At 49.9% G+C, this 21,072-nt stretch overlaps 2 protein-coding genes and 5 non-coding genes across 11 annotated transcripts; 6 read left to right on the plus strand and 1 right to left on the minus strand.

Moving 5' to 3' along the window:
* The first annotated feature begins 6,962 nt into the window (after positions 1-6,962).
* NOP56 (NOP56 ribonucleoprotein) lies at positions 6,963-12,779 on the plus strand. Of its 2 annotated transcripts, XR_009211483.1 has the most exons (13): positions 6,963-7,039; positions 7,206-7,295; positions 7,634-7,748; positions 8,773-8,934; positions 9,107-9,305; positions 9,679-9,866; positions 9,949-10,100; positions 10,287-10,387; positions 10,754-10,902; positions 11,127-11,248; positions 11,432-11,569; positions 11,722-11,837; positions 12,275-12,400. XR_009211483.1 is itself a non-coding variant. In XM_032142722.2 (12 exons), the coding sequence occupies exons 1-12, from the start codon at positions 7,037-7,039 to the stop codon at positions 12,638-12,640; spliced, it is 1,785 nt and encodes a 594-aa protein (XP_031998613.1). In that variant the 5' UTR covers positions 6,963-7,036; the 3' UTR covers positions 12,641-12,779. The 2 variants fall into 2 exon arrangements, 1 of the variants encoding a protein (XP_031998613.1); XM_032142722.2 differs by lacking the exon at positions 11,722-11,837 and having other exon boundaries at positions 12,275-12,779.
* LOC116461563 (small nucleolar RNA SNORD110) lies at positions 8,570-8,644 on the plus strand. Its single transcript, XR_004246102.1, has one exon. It is a non-coding gene; the product is annotated as a small nucleolar RNA SNORD110 (small nucleolar RNA).
* LOC116461552 (small nucleolar RNA SNORA51) lies at positions 9,421-9,552 on the plus strand. The gene has a single exon (XR_004246091.1). It is a non-coding gene; the product is annotated as a small nucleolar RNA SNORA51 (small nucleolar RNA).
* Positions 10,450-10,535, plus strand: LOC116461561 (small nucleolar RNA SNORD86). Its single transcript, XR_004246100.1, has one exon. It is a non-coding gene; the product is annotated as a small nucleolar RNA SNORD86 (small nucleolar RNA).
* Positions 10,977-11,047, plus strand: LOC116461549 (small nucleolar RNA SNORD56). Its single transcript, XR_004246088.1, has one exon. It is a non-coding gene; the product is annotated as a small nucleolar RNA SNORD56 (small nucleolar RNA).
* On the plus strand, positions 11,292-11,363 carry LOC116461548 (small nucleolar RNA SNORD57). Its single transcript, XR_004246087.1, has one exon. It is a non-coding gene; the product is annotated as a small nucleolar RNA SNORD57 (small nucleolar RNA).
* Positions 12,741-19,315, minus strand: IDH3B (isocitrate dehydrogenase (NAD(+)) 3 non-catalytic subunit beta). 4 transcript variants are annotated; one of them, XR_004246011.2, is made up of 13 exons: positions 19,234-19,315; positions 19,006-19,086; positions 18,741-18,839; positions 18,527-18,647; positions 15,321-15,381; positions 15,109-15,241; positions 14,869-15,002; positions 14,675-14,777; positions 14,442-14,588; positions 14,094-14,188; positions 13,919-13,979; positions 12,984-13,183; positions 12,741-12,868 (listed from the first exon to the last, which is right to left on the minus strand). XR_004246011.2 is itself a non-coding variant. In XM_058432994.1 (12 exons), exons 1-12 carry the CDS (start codon positions 19,267-19,269, stop codon positions 12,788-12,790), a joined length of 1,152 nt encoding a protein of 383 aa, XP_058288977.1. In that variant the 5' UTR covers positions 19,270-19,315; the 3' UTR covers positions 12,741-12,787. The 4 variants fall into 4 exon arrangements, 3 of the variants coding, with proteins under 3 accessions (XP_058288977.1, XP_031998615.1, XP_058288978.1); XM_058432994.1 differs by lacking the exon at positions 12,984-13,183; XM_032142724.1 differs by having other exon boundaries at positions 12,741-13,183.
* Between the last annotated feature and the right edge of the window lie 1,757 nt (positions 19,316-21,072).

Below are 21,072 nucleotides of genomic sequence, written 5' to 3' on the forward strand. Positions count from 1 at the left end.
TACAAAAATTAGCCAGGTGTGGTGGTGCCTACCTGTAGTCCCAGCTACCCAGGCGAATGAGGCAGAAGAATCACTTGAACCCAGGAGGCTTCAAGGAGCCGAGATCACACCACTGCACTCCAGCCTGGGCAACAGAGTGAGACTCCATCTCAAAAAAAATAAGAATAAAGAAATAAGATCCTGTTGTTTTCAAAGACAAGGATGGAAATGGAGGTCATTAAGTGAAATAAGCCAGGCACAGAAAGACTAACTTCACATGTTCTTACTTATTTGTGGGAGCTAAAATTAAAACAATTGAACTGATGGAGAGTAGAACGATGGTTATCAGAGGCTAGGAAGGGTAGTGCAGTGGGGAAAGTGGGGATAGTTAATTGGTCCAAAAATATAGTTAGATGAATAAGATCTAGATAGCACAACAGGGTCACTACAGTCAACAATAATTTAATTGTACAATTTAAAATAACTAATAGAGTATAACTGGAATGTCTGTAACACAAAGGATAGATGCTTGAGGTGACAGATACCTCATTTACCCTGACATGATTATTACAAATTGCATGCTGGTATCAAAATATCTCATGTACTCCATAAATATATACATGTACTATGTACCCACAAAAATTAAAAATAAGAAATTTTTAAAACATAAACCAGGAGCAGTGGCTCACATCTGTAATCCCAGCACTTTGGGAGACCAAGGCAGGCAAATCACTTGAGCTCAATAGTTCAAGACCAGCCGGGACAACATGGCAAAACCCTGTCTCTACAGAAAAAATTAGCCAGGCATGGTGGTGCACGTCTGTAGTTCCAGCTACTCAGGAGGCTGAAGTGAGAGGATCTCTTGAGCCCAGGAGGTCGAGGCTGCAGTGAGCTGTGACCGCACCCCTGCACTCCAGCCTGGGTGACAGAGTGAAACCCTGTTTCAAAAAAATAAATCAAAAAAAATAAAGAAAATCCAAAATCTGAGAAGTTCCAATAAACATTTCCTTTGAGGATCATGTCAGCCCTCAAAAAGTTTCAGATTTTAGGGTCAGGCGCGGTGGCTCACACCTGTAATCTCAGCACTTTGGGAAGCCAAAGCGAGTGGATCACCTGAGGTCAGGAGTTCGAGACCAGCCTGACCAATATGGTGAAACTCCATCTCTACTAAAAATAAAAAAAATTAGCCAGGCATGGTGACGGGAGCCTGTAATCCCAGCTACTCGGGAGGCTGAGACAGGCAAATCACTTGAACCCGGGAGGTGGAGGTTGCAGTGAGCCGAAATGGTACCACTGCTCTCCAGCCTGGTCAACATGGTGAAACCCCGTCTCTACTAAAAATACAAAAATTAGCCTGGGCACGGTGGCTCACACCTGTAATCGTAGCACTTTGGGAGGCTGAGGCAGGTGGATCACTTGAGGTTGGCAGTTCGAGACCAGCCTGACCAACATGGAGAAACCCCGCCTCTACTAAAAATACAAAATTAGCCGGGCGTGGTGGCGTATGCCTGTAATCCCAGCTACTCGGGAGGCTGCGGCAGAAGAATCACTTGAACCTGGGAGGCGGTGGTTGCAGTGAGCCAAGATTGCACCATTGCACTCCAGCCTAGGCAACAAGAGGAAAACTCATCTCAAAAAAAAAAAAAATTAGCTGGGGGTGGTAGCACACACCTATAATTCCAACTACTTGGGAGGCCGAGGCAGGAGACTCACTTGAACTCAGAAGGCAGAAGTTGCAGTGAACCGGTATCACACCACTGCACTCCAGCCTGGGCGACTCAAAAATAAAATAAGATAAAATAAAATAAAATATAAAAATTTAAAAAATAGAGGTCCGGCCAGGCACAGTGGCTCACACCTGTAATCCCAGCACCGTGGAAGGCCAAGGCAGGCGGATCACCTGAGGTCAGGAGTTTGAAACCAGCCCGGCCAATATGGCCAAACCCACCTGGCCAATACGGCAAAACCCTATCTCTACTAAAAATACAAACATTAGTCGGTCGCCGTGGTAGAGGCCTGTAATCCCAACTACTCAGGGGGCTGAGGCAGGAGAGTCACTTGAACCCAGGAGGCGGAGGTTGTAGTGAGCCAGGATGGCGCCATCGCACTCCAGCCTGGGCAACAGAGTGAGACTCTGTCTCAAAAAAAAAGAAAAAAGAAAAAAAAATAGAGGTCCCACACTCGACCCAATGTGATGGTCAGTACAGCACATTGGGTCGAGTGTGGCCAGCACAGCATTGGTGAGGCAAGAGCTATGATCAAGTCCCCACTGGTAATGAGTCTAGTCCCCATTATGTGGCAGGCAGGTAATCCCAAAGGTCATGCATGCCTCAGTGAGAGAATCCACGGATGCCAAACAGCATGGAACCACTAGAGACCTGCAGATATTTTGAGCAACTGGCTGAGCAGCATATCTTAGAGGACAGAGTCACAGGCCTAAGGGGCCAGCCCAAAAGCAGCCATGTTACAGCAGAGATTAATGGCTCCCAGGACACAGCACTAGAGCCTGATCACAAAGACCTGAGACATCGCCCCCTTTTCCCTGCATCTAGGCTATGAGAATGTGCCCATTATCACAGGCGTTTGAACCACAGCAACTCCATCTTGAACAGGGGCTGGGTAAAATGAGGCTGAGACCTACTGGGCTGCATTCCCAGACAGTTAAGGCATTCTAAGTCACAGGAAGAGACAGGAGGTCAGCACAAGATACAGGTCATAAAGACCTTGCTGTTAAAACAGGTTGCAGTAAAGGAAAACCGGCCAAACCCACCAAGATGGCGATGAGAGAATCCTCTGGTCATCCTTACTGATATACTCCTGTCAGCCCCGTAAAAGTTTACAAATGCCATGGCAACATCAGGAAGTTACCCTATGTGCTCTAAAAAAGGGAGGCATGAATAATCCACCCCTTGTTTAGCATATCATCAAGAAATAACCATAAATATGGGCAACCAGCAGCCCCCGGGGCTGCTCTCTGTCTATGGAGTAGCCATTCTTTTATTCCTCTACTTTCTTAATAAACTTGCTTTCTCTTTACTCTGTGGACTCACCCTGAATTCTTTCTTGCCCGAGATCCAAGAATACTCTCTTGGGGTCTGGATCGGGACCACTTTTGCCATTTTGAAAAGAGCCAAAGAAGAAAGACAACTCTTTATCTTAACAAGACTGTTGTACTGACGATCGCAGAAAAGACTGAGATACCAAAAATTGGCAAATTTACACACTGAGTGAATTTTCCAGCTTCCAAGAATATTTAATCAGAGTGACAGTAGGGTCCATCTACTGCCACTGGAAGTTGCAAAACGGAATTATGTAACTGTTTTACTGTGTGAAGCTAAACTGTGTTTGGAGATTATGTGTCTACCTCTGTCAGTTAACGGGTGAAGTATTAGAAATGAATCAGGGTAAGTGGGTGTGTTAAAAAATGAGATGTGGCCGGGTGCGGTGGCTCATACCTGTAATCCCAGCACTTTGGGAGACCAAGGCAGGTGGATCACAAGGTCAGGAAATCGTGAAAATCCTGGCTAACATGGTGAAACCCTGCTACTAAAAATAAAAAAAAAAAAAAAATTAGCTGGGCGTGGTGGCAGGTGCCTGTAGTCCCAGCTACTTGGGAGGATAAGGCAGAATGATGTGAACCCGGGAGGCAGAGCTTGCAGTGAGCTGAGATCGCGCCACTGCACTCCAGCCTGGGGGACAGAGCGAGACTCCACTTCAAAAAAAAAAAGAGATGTACAGGCCAGGCGTGGTGGCTCACACCTATAATCCCAGCATTTGGGGAGGCCGAGGAGGGCAGATAGCTCAAGCCCAGGAGTTTGAGATCAGCCCGGGCAACATGGCGAAACCCTATCTCTACAAAACAATTAGTTCGGGCATGGGGGTGTACACCTGTAGTCCCAGCTACTTGGGAGGCTGAGGCAAAAATGATCACTTGAGCCCAGGAACTCAAGGCTGCAACAAGCAAAGATCATGCCACTGCATTCCAGCCTGGGCTACAGGAGACCCTGTCCCAAAAAAAAGAAAAAATGAGGTTTCGGTAGCTTCTATGCAAGGTGATAACTGCAGAGAACTGAGACTCAACTGAAAACAGGTGATATAACATTTTGTTGTGCTATTTATTGATTAAAGGACAAAAGAGCAAGATGAAAGACCACTAATATTTTTTGAGCTCCCACTGCATGCCAGGTATCACACCATTGTCACAGCTGGCCCACAGGAGATCTTCAATAAATGTTTGTTAAAGGGATGAACGAAACCCCAACATTCATTCTGCAAAGGAAATGAAAGCTCAGGAAGATTCAGTGATTAAGATCACATTGTAAGTACTGGCAGAGCTGGGGCTTGAACCCAGGTGAGCTGACTGATTCAAATTTACTGCTGCTTAACAAATCACCCTTACATTTAGTGGCTTAAAACCACAATGTACTATTTGTCACAATCAGGGTAGACAACATGCAGAGGGTGGTTCTGCTGGTCTTGTTTGGGGCCTTACACGGCTGCACTCAGATGGTGACAGGGGCTGGGACACACAGGATGGCTTCACCCACACGTCTATCTTGGCCATTTTTGGAAACTAACTACCATAGGTGATATTTCACGACACTGTGAGCACCCACAAATAGCACCTGATTGGACATTCTGCCTTAGAAAGATCATTCTGGCAGTAGAAAGGGCCTTGAAGGGGAAACCAAAGGTTTTGTAAAAAGTCTACTTTGGTGATGAAGACCTGAGCCTTGACAGGAGCAGTGCACCCAGCAGACAGTCCAAGCGGAAGGCAAAGATGGTCTACTCCACCACAGGTTGCAGAGATGCCCACTGGATAACTGGATAACAGTGTCAAGGATAACAGGAATCCTGTGTTATCCCACTGGAGTCAGATTACAAGTATCAGGATGAGATATTTTATTGAAGGGATGGAGATGAGAAAACTGAAGGAATCCTTTCAGTGTTCATACCACATCCATATCTGATCCCAAGCATTGGTTATCTCACCAGCAGAAGCACTTTTCTTCAGCCATCTCTTTAAGTCAGCAAACTACTTCATGACAGCTCCTTTGTAACCAGAGGACCCAAATTTTTCCAGAGTATGACTGGTTACCTTTTGGCTCATTGATTGACCCTCAGGTTTTTTATATTCTGACTTAACACACAAAAATGTGTTTATATCGTTACATATATGTGTATATATGAAAAATATTTGTGTACATATTTCTATATATGTATGTAGAGTTGAGACAGAAGTTTTACAATGAACAGCACCTTACTCTATGCAACATACTCTTATTTCTATTCGCTTTAATCCTTTTTCTTTTTTGAGACAGAGCCTTGCTCTGTTGCCCAGGCTGGAGTGCAGCCGCGCGATCTGGGCTAACTGCAGCCTCTGCCTCCCGGGTTCAACTGATTCTCCTTCGTCAGCCTCCCGAGTAGCTGGGATTACAGGCACGCGCCACCACGTTCAGCTGATTTTTTTATTTTTTGGTAGAGAAGGGGTTTCACCATGTTGGTCAGGCTGGCCTCGAACTCCTGATCTTAAGTGATCCGCCTGCCTCGGCCTCCTAAAGTGCTGGATTATAGCCCACCCAATCCTATTTTTTTAAAATGCTGTCCATTAATGCATTCTGACTTCTTGCTTGAAAACCCCTGGTTTAGCGGATAAGCACCTGTAACTCCAGGAAGATTCAGGATTAAGGACGGAAATAATGAAGTAAATTGAAGTCTTAGCATTAGTATTTTCCATTACACTGTGGAACCGTCTAATTTGATGTATTCATGACGGTTAAAATAATTTAACATGCTAATGTATGGATTAATTTGGCAATTCCATTTTAAAATATTAAATGGAATAACGATTCTGACTCGTAAGTCGACATGTGTAACAGAATTCAACCACATCTGTAAGCCATATTGAAATTATAAGAGTAAGATTTACCAACCATATTTTTTAGGTTTGACATGTTAGATTTGTGAGTGAACTATGTACTTGGATTTTGTCAAGTAACTCAATCGCTTAACAAAATAACAATTAAATGTATAAATGCAGTTTATAGTATACAGCATTTTTAAAAATCCCCTTCGAATGACTCTTTAAAATATACCAGGGGATACGCTACTTAAGTATAACTAGGTTTTGGATTTATAACGTTAATATTAATTATTAAAGCAAAACTCATTTCTAAAGAGTCGCCTGAGTGCCCAAAAAACGCCCTCAAGGACAGGGAAGCAGCTCCGATTCACTCAGCGATCACCAGCGCCCAGAATTCAGAGCCGCTCAAGCCGAGGAGCAACACGTGGCCCAGCAAAAGGAGCTGGGTCCCGTGCAGCACAGCAACAAGAAACTGGCCTAGGAAGACGTGGGAGCGTCTTTCTTTCGCACGTTACTGCCTGCCACCGTCATTTAAAAAAAATAAATAAATAAAATTAGTAGTACGAAGAAAACTGCGCGAGCCACGTTCCTAGCAGGGTCTGCGCCAGCGCGCGCCAGGCACCGCTCCCGTTACGGGTGGGAGGAAAGGATGCGCGGCCCACCCGGCGCCGGGGAGGCTCGTCCCGGAGTAGGGGACGGGAACGGATGGGTCCCGGGGACGTGGGACGCAGGGTCTGGGGCCCGAGGCCACGGGCGAAGCGGGAAGCCGGCTAGACAGCGGTCTCCGAATGGACGCCGCGCCCCACGCGGACCTCCCGCCCCGACTTTACCCAGCTCTGCTGCCCGCAACTTATATGACAAGTACATCAGGAACCGGACTATTATCCCGAAAGCGCCTTCCCGAGTCGTTTCGCCGCCTGCAATGCCCGACCCGGGGCCGCGCGTCCCCGACAACCGCGCCCGCCCGCCTGCCCGCGCAGCTGCAAAGGCCAGAAAAAGCCTGCTCGCCCGCGCTCGGCGCCACCCAGCCCGCGCTCCGGGCGATACCACCTCGGGCGGCCCCTCCAAAGGCCGGAGATGGTGTCGTCCCCGGTCTCCGATTGGTCGGCGGGGCGAGGGCGTGGCCTCTGGAGCCTGGTTCCGCGCGCCGGAGCGCGCTAGCCGCATTGCGAGCCGAACCCGGGAGCGGGCGCCATGGTGAGGAGTGGTTGCGGGGCGCGGGCGACGCGACGTTGGGGGTTTCGGCCTGGGTTCGGGCCGCAGACAAAACCTGAACCTGGGCCTGGGCCTGCGCCTGCCCTGGGAGCGGGTTCCAGCAGACGCTGAGGTTGCGTTGACGCTCGCGCCCCGGCTCCCGTTCCAGGTGCTGTTGCACGTGCTGTTTGAGCACGCGGTAGGCTACGCGCTGCTGGCGCTGAAGGAAGTGGAGGAGATCAGTCTGCTGCAGCCGCAGGTGGGTGAGATCCGTGGGCTCCTTTGGCGGCCCCGCAGACCCTCATCGCGCAGGTCCCAGCATGCACCGCGCGCTCCCACGTGGCCGGCCGAGCGGTTCGGGGCGGGCCTGGAAAGCTCTAGATCCGGGGGTCTTTACCTTGACTCATGGGTAGAATCGCTCTAGCAATTAGAAATAAGCCTTCCTGACTCCGCCCCCGAACGATTAAAGCAGAAGCTGGGATGTGGGGCCCAGGTATCAGCATATTTTAAGAGCTTCTAAGGCTGAGAACCGCTGCTTTACTGCGCCGTAGAGGCAGGAGGGAGGGAAGGAAACTACTCAGCCTCTTTCTCCCCCAGGTGGAGGAGTCCGTGCTCAACCTGGGCAAATTCCACAACATCGTTCGTCTGGTGGCCTTTTGTCCCTTTGCCTCATCCCAGGTTGCCTTGGAAAATGCCAACGCCGTGTCTGAAGGTAAGTCAAGCCACCGCCAAGTATCACAGAGAGATGTGGTTCCTTTCGGTATCCTCTCGGGCAACTTGTGATAGTATTTGCCGTCCTTGGCTGGCTCTGATTCTGTTAGGTGTGAGGCAGTATTTGAGACATACAATGTGTAATTTGAAATTGTCTTCACAGAGCTCAAGGTCTGGGAACTGTGCTAGACCAAACTGTTTAAAGCAGACGATGTGGGATGTGTGTTACGTTTCCTTGTGGGCAGTGTAGTGACAAATTATTTTTTATTTTTATTTTTATTTTTTTTGAGATGGAGTCTGTCCCCCAGGCTGGAGTGCAGTGGCAAGATCTGGGCTCAGTGCAACCTCTGCCTCCCTGGTTCAGGCGATTCTCCTGCCTCAGCCTCCCGAGTAACTTGGATTACAGGCCTGTGCCAGCCACCACGCCCGGCTAATTTTGTATTTTTGGTAGAGACCGGGTTTCAACATGTTGGCCAGGCTAGTCTCGATCTCCTGACCTCGTGATCCGCCCGCCTCAGCCTCCCAAGGTGCTGAGATTACAGGCGCTAGCAACCGTGCCCGGCTCGACAAAGCGGGGGTTTCTTAAAGGGGGTTGGCTTAACACCTACTTGTGCCCGAGTTTTTGCCTAAACACAATTAAGTGTCTGGTTTTCTCCTTTCTATTTGATTGGAAAGGGCAGTTGGATAAACACAGACTGAGAAAAAAAGGTTTGGTTCCAGAAGGCAAATTCTAAATACTCCAGGGTGTGTTACAAGCTATTACTTATTGCACACTTGTGCTATCAGACCTGAATGCAATTGTTCCCATGGCTGGGCCAGGCTTTGCAGTGATGACTTGCGAATCAAATCTGTCAATCCCCTGAGTGCAGTCACTGATGTCTCCATGTCTCTGAGCAATGCCTGATGGGGAGGGATCTGGGCATGCCATCCCAGCATGCTCAGTGGGGCCAGGGTAGTCAGCTGAGGGGATGTTAGAGTTGATCATCCTTCAGCCTGTTAGTGGGAACTGTGTTCTTTCCCCTGAGGGGTTGTTCATGAGGACCTCCGCCTGCTCTTGGAGACCCACCTGCCGTCCAAAAAGAAGAAAGTACTCTTGGGAGTTGGGGATCCCAAGATTGGTGCTGCAATACAGGAGGAGTTAGGGTACAACTGCCAGACTGGAGGTGTCATAGCTGAGATCCTGCGAGGTGAGACCATCATCTGTTATATTCCTGTTATCCTGGACATTTTGGGGGAGGAGGTTCTGGAAACTTGGGTGCTTGTTGTGACTTCTGGGAAGGCCTCGGGCTTGGCTGGTGTCCATGGGTGCAGGAGCTAGCTCAGAGCCCCTTGTTGCTAACTGTCCTGCCCTCTTCTTAGGAGTTCGTCTGCACTTCCACAATCTGGTGAAGGGTCTGACCGATCTGTCAGCTTGTAAAGCACAGCTGGGGCTGGGACACAGCTATTCCCGTGCCAAAGTTAAGTTTAATGTGAACCGGGTGGACAATATGATCATCCAGTCCATTAGCCTCCTGGACCAGCTGGATAAGGACATCAATACCTTCTCTATGCGTGTCAGGTAAAGTGCAAGGGCCCCCCATAATACTGGAGCCTTTGGTCTGTAGTTTAATTTTGAGTCTTGATGAGGACTGACCATCCTGTGGGTAGAACCATGTGGGCTGGGGCTGGGTCTAGGCCTCCTGGTGCTTACCACAGGCTGTGTTCTTACACTGACTGTATAGAAAGAGGAGGTAGAGTAAACCTACCCCATATACACCTCAGCTCGGGCCCTGTGCCTGGTCTGTATTGTGAATGGGGGAACATAGAATTGAGGAAGATTTGGATCTTTGTCCCATTTCCTCCAGGCAGAGTAGGTGTGGAGAGGGCAAGGCTGTAGCTCTATGGTTTTTGATGAAGCAGCTGGGCCAGGGAGTGACCGTGGCTCTTTGCAGGGAGTGGTACGGATATCACTTTCCGGAGCTGGTGAAGATCATCAACGACAATGCCACATACTGCCGTCTTGCCCAGTTTATTGGAAACCGAAGGGAACTGAATGAGGAAAAGCTGGAGAAGCTGGAGGAGCTGACAATGGATGGGGCCAAGGCTAAGGCTATTCTGGATGCCTCACGGTCCTCCATGGGTCAGTGCAGAGCCTGGCAGCCTGCGTAAGGTATGGGGCTCTAAATACCTGGCCTCTTGCATTCACACTTGGTTTTTCCTAGGCATGGACATATCTGCCATTGACTTGATAAACATCGAGAGCTTCTCCAGTCGTGTGGTGTCTTTATCTGAATACCGCCAGAGCCTACACACTTACCTGCGCTCCAAGATGAGCCAAGTAGCCCCCAGCCTGTCAGCCCTAATTGGGGAAGCGGTGCGTCACAGGGGACACAAAAATGGGAGAATAAGGACCGTTGCCATGTGCACTTGCACTGCTGTATTTCCTGACCCACCATGTCTTCCCCAGTTGTGCTTGATGGGGAGGTGGGGAGCAGGGTTGTCATGCAACTGGCAGGTCAGCAGTTCGTTTCTCTGACTGATTCTTTGACTCTCTCTCCAGGTAGGTGCACGTCTCATCGCACATGCTGGCAGCCTCACCAACCTGGCCAAGTATCCAGCATCCACAGTGCAGATCCTTGGGGCTGAAAAGGCCCTGTTCAGGTACCAGCGAGGGCACCTGCCCACAATCAGGTGCCACTTCTGGTGCCCACAGCTTGTTGGGGGATCACGGTGATGGCTGACCAGGGCTCCCTGACCTATACAGGCCTCTGCTATAGGGGTGATGGCCAGTCCTGGTGTCTGAGTGATTCCCAGGGCCCAGCAAAGGGACCAAGTCTCCAGGTCAGCGACATTGGATGCCTTCCCTCTGCCTCTGGGAGCTATGGGTTGGCATGCACTGAGGTAGAGATCCAATCTGGCCTGAGGCTCACTCAGAACTTTGGGGTGAGAGGAGAGGAGGAGCTGGGCTGCCTTGGCTAATGGGGTTGAAATTTCTGATCTTAAACTCTCCACTGAATGTTCTCTCAGAGCCCTGAAGACAAGGGGTAACACTCCAAAATATGGACTCATTTTCCACTCCACCTTCATTGGCCGAGCAGCTGCCAAGAACAAAGGCCGCATCTCCCGATACCTGGCAAACAAATGCAGTATTGCCTCACGAATCGATTGCTTCTCTGGTATGGGGTGGGGGGGGTTGGCAGGTGTGAGAAGGGGCTGGGTGGATGGGTGGGGAGACTTGCAACCATAGCTTCCACAATGATGGCAATATTTTTCGTCAACAGCAGTTCACCTAGTGAGTGTTGAGACTCTGGGTCTGAGTGAAGCTGAGGGTAGAGGGAACACAGGGTTGGGGTGGTTTGTCTCTTTGGGCTGACAGGCTTTGTCACCCACACACATCCAGAGGTGCCCACGAGTGTATTCGGGGAGAAGCTTCGAGAACAAGTTGAAGAGCGACTGTCCTTCTATGAGACTGGAGAGATACCACGAAAGAATCTGGATGTCATGAAGGAAGCAATGGTTCAGGTCAGTTGGGCTTTGCTGGGTGTGGAGTGGCATAGCTAGCTGTTGGAGGTGATGAACTGTCTGAGCCTGACCTTGTAGAATGGAGGCAAAAAAACTGATTTAATGAGCCTGATCCAATAAAGCCAGAAAGGAGTCCTCAGAGCACCAGAGGTCTTCAGGCCTTTAGCACTTTTCTTTGACCAGGCAGAGGAAGCGGCTGCAGAGATTACTAGGAAGCTGGAGAAACAGGAGAAGAAACGCTTAAAGAAGGAAAAGAAACGGCTGGCTGCACTTGCCCTCGCATCTTCAGAAAACAGCAGTAGTACTCCAGAGGAGTGTGAGGTCAGTAGGCAGCACGGCCCTGGCAGATCCTAGGTTGTAGGATTTTCAACAGCAGAACAAAGGATGTGCTGCATCAAGCTATGGTCTTGAGTCCAGGCTTTTGGACTAAAACAAGGACCTGAAACATCTAAAACTACCTCTTGATTCTATAGGAAGGAGATAGGTGCTGAACTTGCTCAAGAGCCCAGAGAGCTGATTGTAGCTCACACCCGTTCCCTGGGCATGTGTGTTCTGTCCTCGGCTGCCTCCCAGGAGTCCTCAACCTGGGGTAGTGTAAATTCCTGCTCTGCTTATTATCAGACGTGTGTCCGGAGGTGGTAGTGTTTCACAGTGGGGATGGGGGCAGGGAGGTCCCCAATGTGCTAAGCTACAATCATTCTCCCTGAGATTTTCATTTAGCACCCAGTTTCTTAAACAGTGTTTCAGGGCCCTGTCTGGAACTTGGCATGATGGTTCTGTTGCGACCAGCATGGTGGGTGTTTCTTTAGGTTTTTTTTTTTAATGGGCTGAGGTAATTTCTCATTACATGTTTTCCTTCTAATTTGGGACAGCCTTTGGGATGGATTTCTAAAGTTATACCCACACAATTAAACTATCCCAGAAACTGGGCAATGTTAACCACACAGGTTCCCCTGCCTTGGCTACTTAATTGCTGAAGATGTAATGAGCACTGTTCTCACAGCCTGTTCCCGTCCTTCCCTTTAGGAGATGAGTGAAAAACCCAAAAAGAAGAAAAAGCAAAAGCCCCAGGAGGTTCCTCAGGAGAATGGAATGGAAGATCCATCTATCTCTTTCTCCAAACCCAAGAAAAAGAAATCTTTTTCCAAGGAGGAGTTGATGAGTAGTGATCTTGAAGAGACCGCTGGCAGCACCAGTCTTCCCAAGAGGAAGAAGTCTTCACCCAAGGAGGAAACAGTTAATGACCCCGAAGAGGCAGGCCACAGAAGTGGCTCCAAGAAAAAGAGGAAATTCTCCAAAGAGGAGCCGGTCAGCAGTGGGCCTGAAGAGGCAGCTGGCAAGAGCAGCTCCAAGAAGAAGAAAAAGTTCCATAAAGCATCCCAGGAAGATTAGAATGCAAATGGACATTCTCTGGGAGGTGGGGCATACCATAGCCCAAGGTGACATTTCCCACCCTGTGCCGTGTTCCCCAATAAAAACAAATTCACAAAAGTTGGTTCATGTTCTTTATTGAACACCTTACATGGGTATGGACAGGGCTTATGGGTGGGGCAAGGCAGCAATGACAGCCTCAGTGAAGTCATGGCAAGTAGCATAGCCACCCATGTCAGAGGTTCGAACCTGTGGGGGAGAATCATCATCATCCATGTGGCCTGGGCTCCATCCTAACAATCCCCATCACCACCCAACAGTCTGTCCCCTAAGGACGCCGGCCCAAGGACAACCTAGGCTCTACCCAGCAAGGTGACCATGGTCCACTGCCTAGAGGCACAAGGTCTCTTCCCTGGTGCACTGCACTGAAGGGTATGGGGAGTGCGGTTCTTGCAAGGTTGGAAGAAATAAAGGGCTCTAGCTCCCATGGGGGTGCAGGTGACCGATGACAGACTTGATGAAGTCGGTTGTGGTGCTGTAGCCGCCCATGTCTCGAGTCCGCACCTACAGCCACCACCGGCAACAGCCGTGGGGAGGGAGAAAAGAGAGCCCATGAAGGGAGGTAGGGCAATGTGACTGAGGAAATGGAATCCAAGAATGCGTGACAGCCAGAAAAAAGAGGCAATGCACAGAAATGGAAGGAGCCAGGATGGGAAGCACATGGACCTGCCACTCCTCTTAAGCCACTATTAGCTGTGCTGCAGCCAGGGCAGGACAGGAGGCTGAGCAGGCAAAGATGATGGGAAATGCAGATCAGAGGCAGGAGGTGGCTACTGAGCAGGCAAAGATGATGGGAAATGCAGATCAGAGGCAGGATGTGGCTACCTTCCTTGGAAGAAATAGAGACAAGACCACGTGGAAGGAAAGAATCACAGCGGAAAGGAGATGGGGTGTGGAGGTGAAGCTGATGCTTCAGCCTGCCTGTATCCCTTGCTGTTCCACCCCCAAGGAGAGCTGCAAGTTCTGCATTCAGATGGCCCATGAAAAGGGCAGTGGATGGAGCAGGAAAGAGGGAACAGCAGATGGGATCTAAGAGGCAAAAGAGATCAAAAGGATGAAACAGCCAAGAAAAGGGAGGTGAAGAACAGCCCTGAGGGATGCAGGGATGTCAGGGAACAGATGTTCTGGGGACCTGGGGGGAAAGGAGACCCCCATTCAGGTTCCCCAGAGAGTAGTGCCGAGGTGCTGACACCAGAACTACTCTAAATCCTGAAGCCAGCACTACTCTTCTCAACTCACCTTGCCAACTTTGATCACCTTCTTCACCGCATCTGCAATCATGCTGGAGTGATACTCAAGACTGTGGATATGGACAGGAAGAAACTGTGATTCCCCCAAAACACCTCCCGCTGATTTCCCCACCTGGCTCCTCCTCACAACACCCAACCTCTGCCCACAGCCTCCCATGACCTACTTAAGATGCCGCAGCATGTTGGAAGCCGACAGCAGCATGGCCGTGGGATTGGCTATATTCCTGCCCACTGCCTGGGCAAACGGGTGCCGGGCACCCTGTGGAGAGAGGGGCAGGCTAGACACTGGGAGGAGGCAGGAGGGGTACGCAGAGGCTTAGGTTGGAAAAGGACATTATGGGAGGGGGAGCTCAGGCCAGGGTCACTGAAAAGAGGCATGGTGGGCAGTGTGGGGGAAGAACAGGCCAAGATCACTTAGGAAGTGGAGATATTGGGATGGGAGAGGAATGGCGGACTTGAGGTCAGAGGAAGGGCACGTAGGAAGGGCCGAGGGAGAAAGCAGCCGCACTCACCGTCTCAAAGACTGCGTATTCTGCACTATAGCTCTCACCAGGGACCACACCAGCTCCCCCAACCAGGCCAGCAGCCAGATTGTCAATAATGTTCCCATAGAGATTGGGCATCACAAGCACATCAAACTGGTAAGGATTCTGTACCAGCTAGAGGGTGAGATGTAGGCATGAGGTAAATTCCACTCCCCACCCTCCTCCTCCGCTCCATGAGTGGAGATGTGGGGAGGCCTCACCTGCATGCAGCAGTTGTCTATGATCATTGTCTCAAATTTGATTTTGGGGTACAGTTCAGCAACTTCCTCACAGCACTGCAGGAACAACCCATCCCCAAGTTTCCTGTCCATGGGCCAAAGGGGACAGAATCAGCCAAGAAAATACAGGGGCTACCTTCCCAGGAACCCATCCTACACAAAGCTATGTCCCTCACATGATGTTGGCCTTGTGGACAGCAGTGACCTTGCTCCGCCCCTTCTTGGTGGCATAGTCAAAGGCGAACTTTGCAATCCGCTGAGACTTGGCTCGTGTGACAATCTTCAAACACTCAATCACACCCCTTGCACTCTGGGTAAGAAGACAGCAGCAGCTAGGTGACACTGGGAAGGGAAACAAGGAGCTCCACCTCTCTCCCATCTTCATCCTTGCCCTCCCCCAGTTTCTGGGGCCTCACCTCATGTTCCAGAGAGCTGTACTCCCCTTCCGTCTGCTCTCGAATGATCACCAGGTCTAGATTGTTGTGCCGAGTCATATACCCAGGAAGTGACTTCACATGGACTACATTGGCAAATAAGTCCAACTTACGCCTGAGGATGGGCAAGGCCATCAGCTCTGCTCCTGGTGCCCTGGCACCTCTCAACCATTCGCCCCACCCAGACCACCTACCTCAGCCGCATATCATAGGAGGCTAGCTCCCCCTTATACTCCATCGGGGTATGAATCTTTCCTGTGACAACAAAGTGGAAAAGGAGTGTCAGGCACAGGCCAAGCCCCAGGGAACCCAGACCAGTGTCTAACCCTGTTAGGAACATAATGTAACCCAGACTCCCATCTCCCACTCCCAAATCAGTAACTTTTAAATTGTCTCTGGGGCAAGGGACAAATGATAATAATGTAGTTAAAGCCAGAAACATTTCATCTATTGCATTTTGTGTGTGTGTGCGTGTGTGTGTGTGAGACAGGGTCTCACTCTGTCACCCAGGCTGGAGTGCAGTGGCACGATCTGGGCTCACTGCAACCTCCGCCTCCCAGGTTCAAGCAATTCTCCTGCCTCAGCCTCCTCAGTAGCTGGGATTACAGGCATGTAACACCATACCTGGCTAATTTTTTGTACTTTTAGTAGTGGTGGGGTCTCACCATGTTGGCCAGGCTGGTCTCGAACTCCTGACCTCAAGTGACCCGCCCGCCCCGGCCTTAATGCTTTATTTTTAGTCAACATATTTAATTTATGTTGAAACTTCAAAACGGAGAACAGATTTTTTCTATTTATCAAAAAAGAGCCTGGGTTTAACAACAAGTTGAAAAACAATGCTAGCAGATCTGTGATCTTTTTAAGATGTTTCTGTGCCTTCCCCTTATTTGACATTTTTTAACCCAGCATCTCCTGATGAGTATCAATTATATGTCAGGCAATAAGGATAACAACTAAAACCATACAACTCCTGCCGTCGAGAAGCAAACAGAACACTGGGAAAGACAGAAAATATCAAAGACATGATAAATACCAGGGCAAACTTGCATAGCAACACAAAGAGGAAATCCTCTCCAGTAATATCAAGATATAGCACAGAGGAGCTGGCACTTCAGCCACGCCTTAAGTTATGTGAGCACAATGGGCTGAACAGTGATCTCCGAGATAACTGTCCATGCCCTGAGCCCCAGAACCTATATATGTGACCTTATTTGGGAAAAGAGGCTTTACAGATGTAATTAAGTTAAGGATCTTGAGAAAAAATCGTCCCATCCAGGGCTAAATATTTAAGGAGAAAAATGATACCGAGACAGAGAGGGAAGAAAACCGGCCGGGCGCGGTGGCTCACGCCTGTAATCCCAGCACTTTGCAAGGCCGAGGCGGGCGGATCACGAGGTCAGGAGATCGAGACCATCATGGCTAACACAGTGAAACCCCGTCTCTACTAAAAATACAAAAAATTAGCCGGGCAAGGTGGCGGGCGCCTGTAGTCCCAGCTACTCAGGGAGGCTGAGGCAGGAGAATGGCGTGAACCCCGGGGGGCGGAGCCTGCAGTGAGCCGAGATCACGCCATTGCACTCCAGCCTGGGCGACAGCGAGACTCTGTCTCAAAAAAAAAAAAAAAAAAAACGAAAACCACAGTCAGATATTGGAGTGATGCATCTACAAGTCAAAAAACAGCAGGAGCCACCAGAAGAGGCAAGAAAGGATTCTCCCCTAAACCTCAGAGGGAGCAGGGCCCTGCCAACACCTTAATTTCAGACTTATGGCCTCCAGCACTGTGAGAGAATACATTTCTGTTATGATAAGCCACCAGGTTCATGGTAGTGTGTTATGGCAGCTATGGGAAACTAATACAGTGAATGAGTGAGAAGGACTCTAACAGGTAGCATCAAAGAAAGAACGTTCTGGGTAGAGGGAACAGTATAAGTCAGGTAGTACATATTTGGAATCTAACACACAATCTAGTGTGATTGAAGCACAGAACAAGAGTTGTGGAACCAAGGCAGAAAAGTTAAGGGCCAACTTATAAAGTACTGACTTTCCTATGGTAAGGCTGGGCCTGGAAAATCAGGCTGTTCTTTCCAAGAAAAGAGATATGGAAGATGAACTATGGGGGCAGAACCAGAGGCCAAAAAAATCAAATGAGGAGATTAAAGCACAGAAGACAAAAGGGGCAGCTAGACATGGTGGTTCATGCCTATAATTGCAGCACTTTGGGAGGCAGAGGTGGGTGGATCACTTGAGGTCAAGAGTTCGAGACCAGCCTGGCCAACATGGTAAAACCCTGTCTCTACTAAAAATACAAAAATTAGCCTGGGCATGGTGGCTCACACTTGTAATCTCAGCACTGCGGGAGGCCAAGGCAGGCAGATCACAAGGTCAGGAGTTCAAGACCAGCCTGACCAACATGGTGAAACCCCATCTCTACTAAAAATACAAAAATTAGCCAGGCGTGGTGGCATACTCCTGTAATACCAGCCAGCTACTCAGGAGGCTGAGGCAGGAGAATCGCTTGAACCCGGGAGGCGGAGGTTGCAGTGAGCTGAGATGGCAACATTGCACTCCAGCCTGGGCGACAGAGCAAGACTCTGTCTTTTTTTTTTTTTTTTTTTTTTGAGACGGAGTCTCGCTCTGTCACCCAGGCTGGAGTGCAGTGGCACAATCTCGGCTCACTGCAAGCTCCGCCTCCCAGGTTCACGCCATTCTCCTGCCTCAGCCTCTCCGAGTAGCTGGGACTACAGGCGCCCGCCACCACACCCGGCTAATTTTTTGTATTTTTAGTAGAGACGGGGTTTCACCGTGGTCTCGATCTCCTGACCTCGTGATCCGCCCGCCTCGGCCCCCCAGAGTGCTGGGATTACAAGCGTGAGCCACCGCGCCCGGCCGAAGACTCTGTCTTAAACAAAACAAATACAAAAATTAGCTGGGTGTGGTGGTGCACATCTGTAGTCCCAGCTACTCAGGGGGCTGAGGCAGGAGAATTGCTTGAACCGGGGAGGGGGAGGTTGCAGTGAGCCGAGATCATGCCACTGCACTCCAGCCTGGGCGACAGAGCGAGACGAAAGAAAGAGGAAGGAAGGGAGGCAAAAGAAAAAAAGAAAAGAAAAGAAAAGTGGCAGCGAAAAGTGGTATTCCAGAAATGCAATGAATAAGATTTGATGACAGTTGATGTAGTCTCAGGACAGACTCAGAACCCCTGGAACTGTTCTGCATAGACAGCTGACATGATCTCTCAACTCCTGGGTTCCCAATGGGAGGGAACAAATGTCCAAATACCAGTGGTGGTTGCCCTGGAGAGTTAATATAATTACACGCCATGTGGGGAGAAGGGCTTAATAAACATTTGGTCATTTGATTTTAAATGGCACATGAACAAGTGGCAAGAGGGCACACATACCAATGATGGCCACTTTGTTCTCCTTCATGGAACTCAGCACCTGCTCCAGCTTCTCCTCAGATGCCATATTCTGCACCTCACTCAGGTGGTGCTCCTGGAACTCCACTGGGACAGCGGCAGCCTTCAGAGACAGGTTCCCAAAACATCACAGTCAAGGCCAAGTCCTTTCCAACACACTACTGTCCTCTACTGTCTGATCCCCGAGGCCACTCACCTTGAACACCTCCTTGACAGCGTGCATCAGCTCAGGCCCCACACCGTCTCCCGGAAGCATGGTCACGGGAAAGGAGCCCTCCACCCTCACGTCCTCGGCCTGAATTGGGGGAAGAGGGCAGAAGTAAAGATAGAGCTGGGGCGGGAGCACGGATCCTGGGAGTAGGGAAGTGGGGAGACCCGGGAGGGGTGGGGAAAAGCCAGGGGAGGGAGCAGCGAGGAAGGGACAGGGTCGTGAGTGAGACCCCAGCCAGATTCGTGCATACCTGGCTCCGCGATGCAGCGTGCGCCGCGGCCGAGGTACTCAGACCTCTCCATGCCCCAGGGTTCCCGGCGGAGACCAGCGCCTGCAACAGGGACACACAAGCATATAAGGTCAGATTTGAGACATCCAGACCCCGAACACTACATGTGACTTCGCCCTGTTTAGGAAACCCTAGGACAAACTCTCCGCTCCCTCACCCGCCCCTGCCCGACAGGTCCCGGGGCCTCACTCGGGTCAGCCAGCGGACACCGCTCAGTGCCGCCATGTTTCCCGAAGGAAGTCGCGTGGGAAGTGACGCCTGAAGCTGGCGCGGCCCCGTACCCCGACTTCCGGCCTGTATTGAGTTCCTGGCACTTCTCTCTGCGCCAACCAGCACTGCTTGCTCACGCCTGTTTCTCCTCTTTCTTGCCGGTGGGGAGGTCATGGGATGCGCAGGCACTTTGTCTCTTGCTTTGTTTTCAGTCGCCATATTTAATCTGCGTCGAAACTTCAAAATAACATTAGGGGGAAAAATGTAGCGTCATGTTTATCAGACGAGGACCTGAGCTTAAAAAGAGATTAAGAGAAAATCCTTGGGAAGCTGTTAAAATTTTTGTGTCAATGCGTTTGTTGTTCTTTTAACCAGTACTCACTGAATACCTGTATGTCAGGCTCTCGAGTGACACAGTACAGACCATGGGAGGTGTGTGTCGGGTTTCTCCGCCACTCTCCCAGAGTGCCCAGTACCTCTGTATTACCCGTTGCCTCGTAGTTTTTTTCTTACAGGGTCTTGTTCTTTGCTCTGACAAGTTATTTCCCTAACAGTGTGTCCCGGACTTCAACTCCCCAGGACAGACCCATAACTAGTGCCAGAAATGAGTTCAAGCGTGTAAGTGTGCCTAAAGGGAATTTCAGACTGATCCTTAAAGTAACAATCATAAAAAATAAAAAGAGCCTGGACAACATAGGGAGACCTCGACTCTACAAAAAAAATCTAAAAATTAGTCAGGCATGGTGACACACCTGTAGTCCCAGCTACTTAGGAGGCTGAGGTGGGAGGATCACTTAAGCCCAGGAGGTGGAAGCTGTAGTGAGCCGTGATGGCACCACTGCACTCCACCCTGGGAGACAGGGCGAGACCCGTCTCAAAACAATTCCAGTCACGATTTTTTTTTTTTTTTTTTTGAGACAGAGTCTCGCTCTGTCGCCCAGGCTGGAGTACAATGGCGCGATCTCGGCTCACTGCAACCGCCACCTCCTGGGTTCAAGCAATTCTCCTGCCTCAGCCTCCCGAGTAGCTGGCACCCGAGTAGCTGGACTACAGGCGCCCGCCACCACACCCTGGCTAATTTTTTTGTATTTTTAGTAGAGACAGGGTTTCTCCGTGTTAGCCAGGATAGTCTCGATCTCCTGACCTCGTGATCCGCCCGCCTCGGCCTCCCAAAGTGCTGGGATTACAGGCGTGAGCCACTGCACCCAGCTTAAAAGCCTCTTCTAAGAAAGGTTCCACAGGCTTCACCAGCCTTCCAAAGAGGTCCACTACACACAAAAGTTTCAGAATTTCTGGTGTATTAGGCCTACTGGATCTTTTTCTGAAACCATGAACAATCAAAAGAGTAATATAACAAATGACAATTCCTTGAAAATTAAAGTCTGAAAAAGCTTCTTGGGAGAAAGAATTTGATCTGTGATTGAAAGCATAAACAGAATTACAGAGGAGAAGTGATTACACTCAGGGAAATGGAAATGTAAGCAAAGGTACTGTCTCAGATCAACTGCCCTAGAAGCAGAGCCCAAGACAGGGATTCTATGCAATTGACCTGTTGAAGGAGTGCTCTCAGGAGAAACACATCAGAAGGTGAATGAGCAGAAGATGGAGGGGAATGAGCTCAGCAAAATGTGGCCTCAGCCAGAGTCCACCTCAGCCCCATCTCCTGGGGAGCTCTGGAGCATGAGTGACAATTCACGGTTGTCATGATTTGAGACAAGGCTTAACAACCCTGCTTTGCCCCTGCATGGCATAGGCCAGGGCCAAACCTTCAGAGAAGGAGGAAGCTGTGAGCCGTTATTGGCAAATACCTGAAGCAAC

Source organism: Hylobates moloch, unplaced genomic scaffold, assembly GCF_009828535.3.
Source record: "Hylobates moloch isolate HMO894 unplaced genomic scaffold, HMol_V3 SCAFFOLD_21, whole genome shotgun sequence".
Lineage (NCBI taxonomy): Eukaryota > Metazoa > Chordata > Mammalia > Primates > Hylobatidae > Hylobates > Hylobates moloch.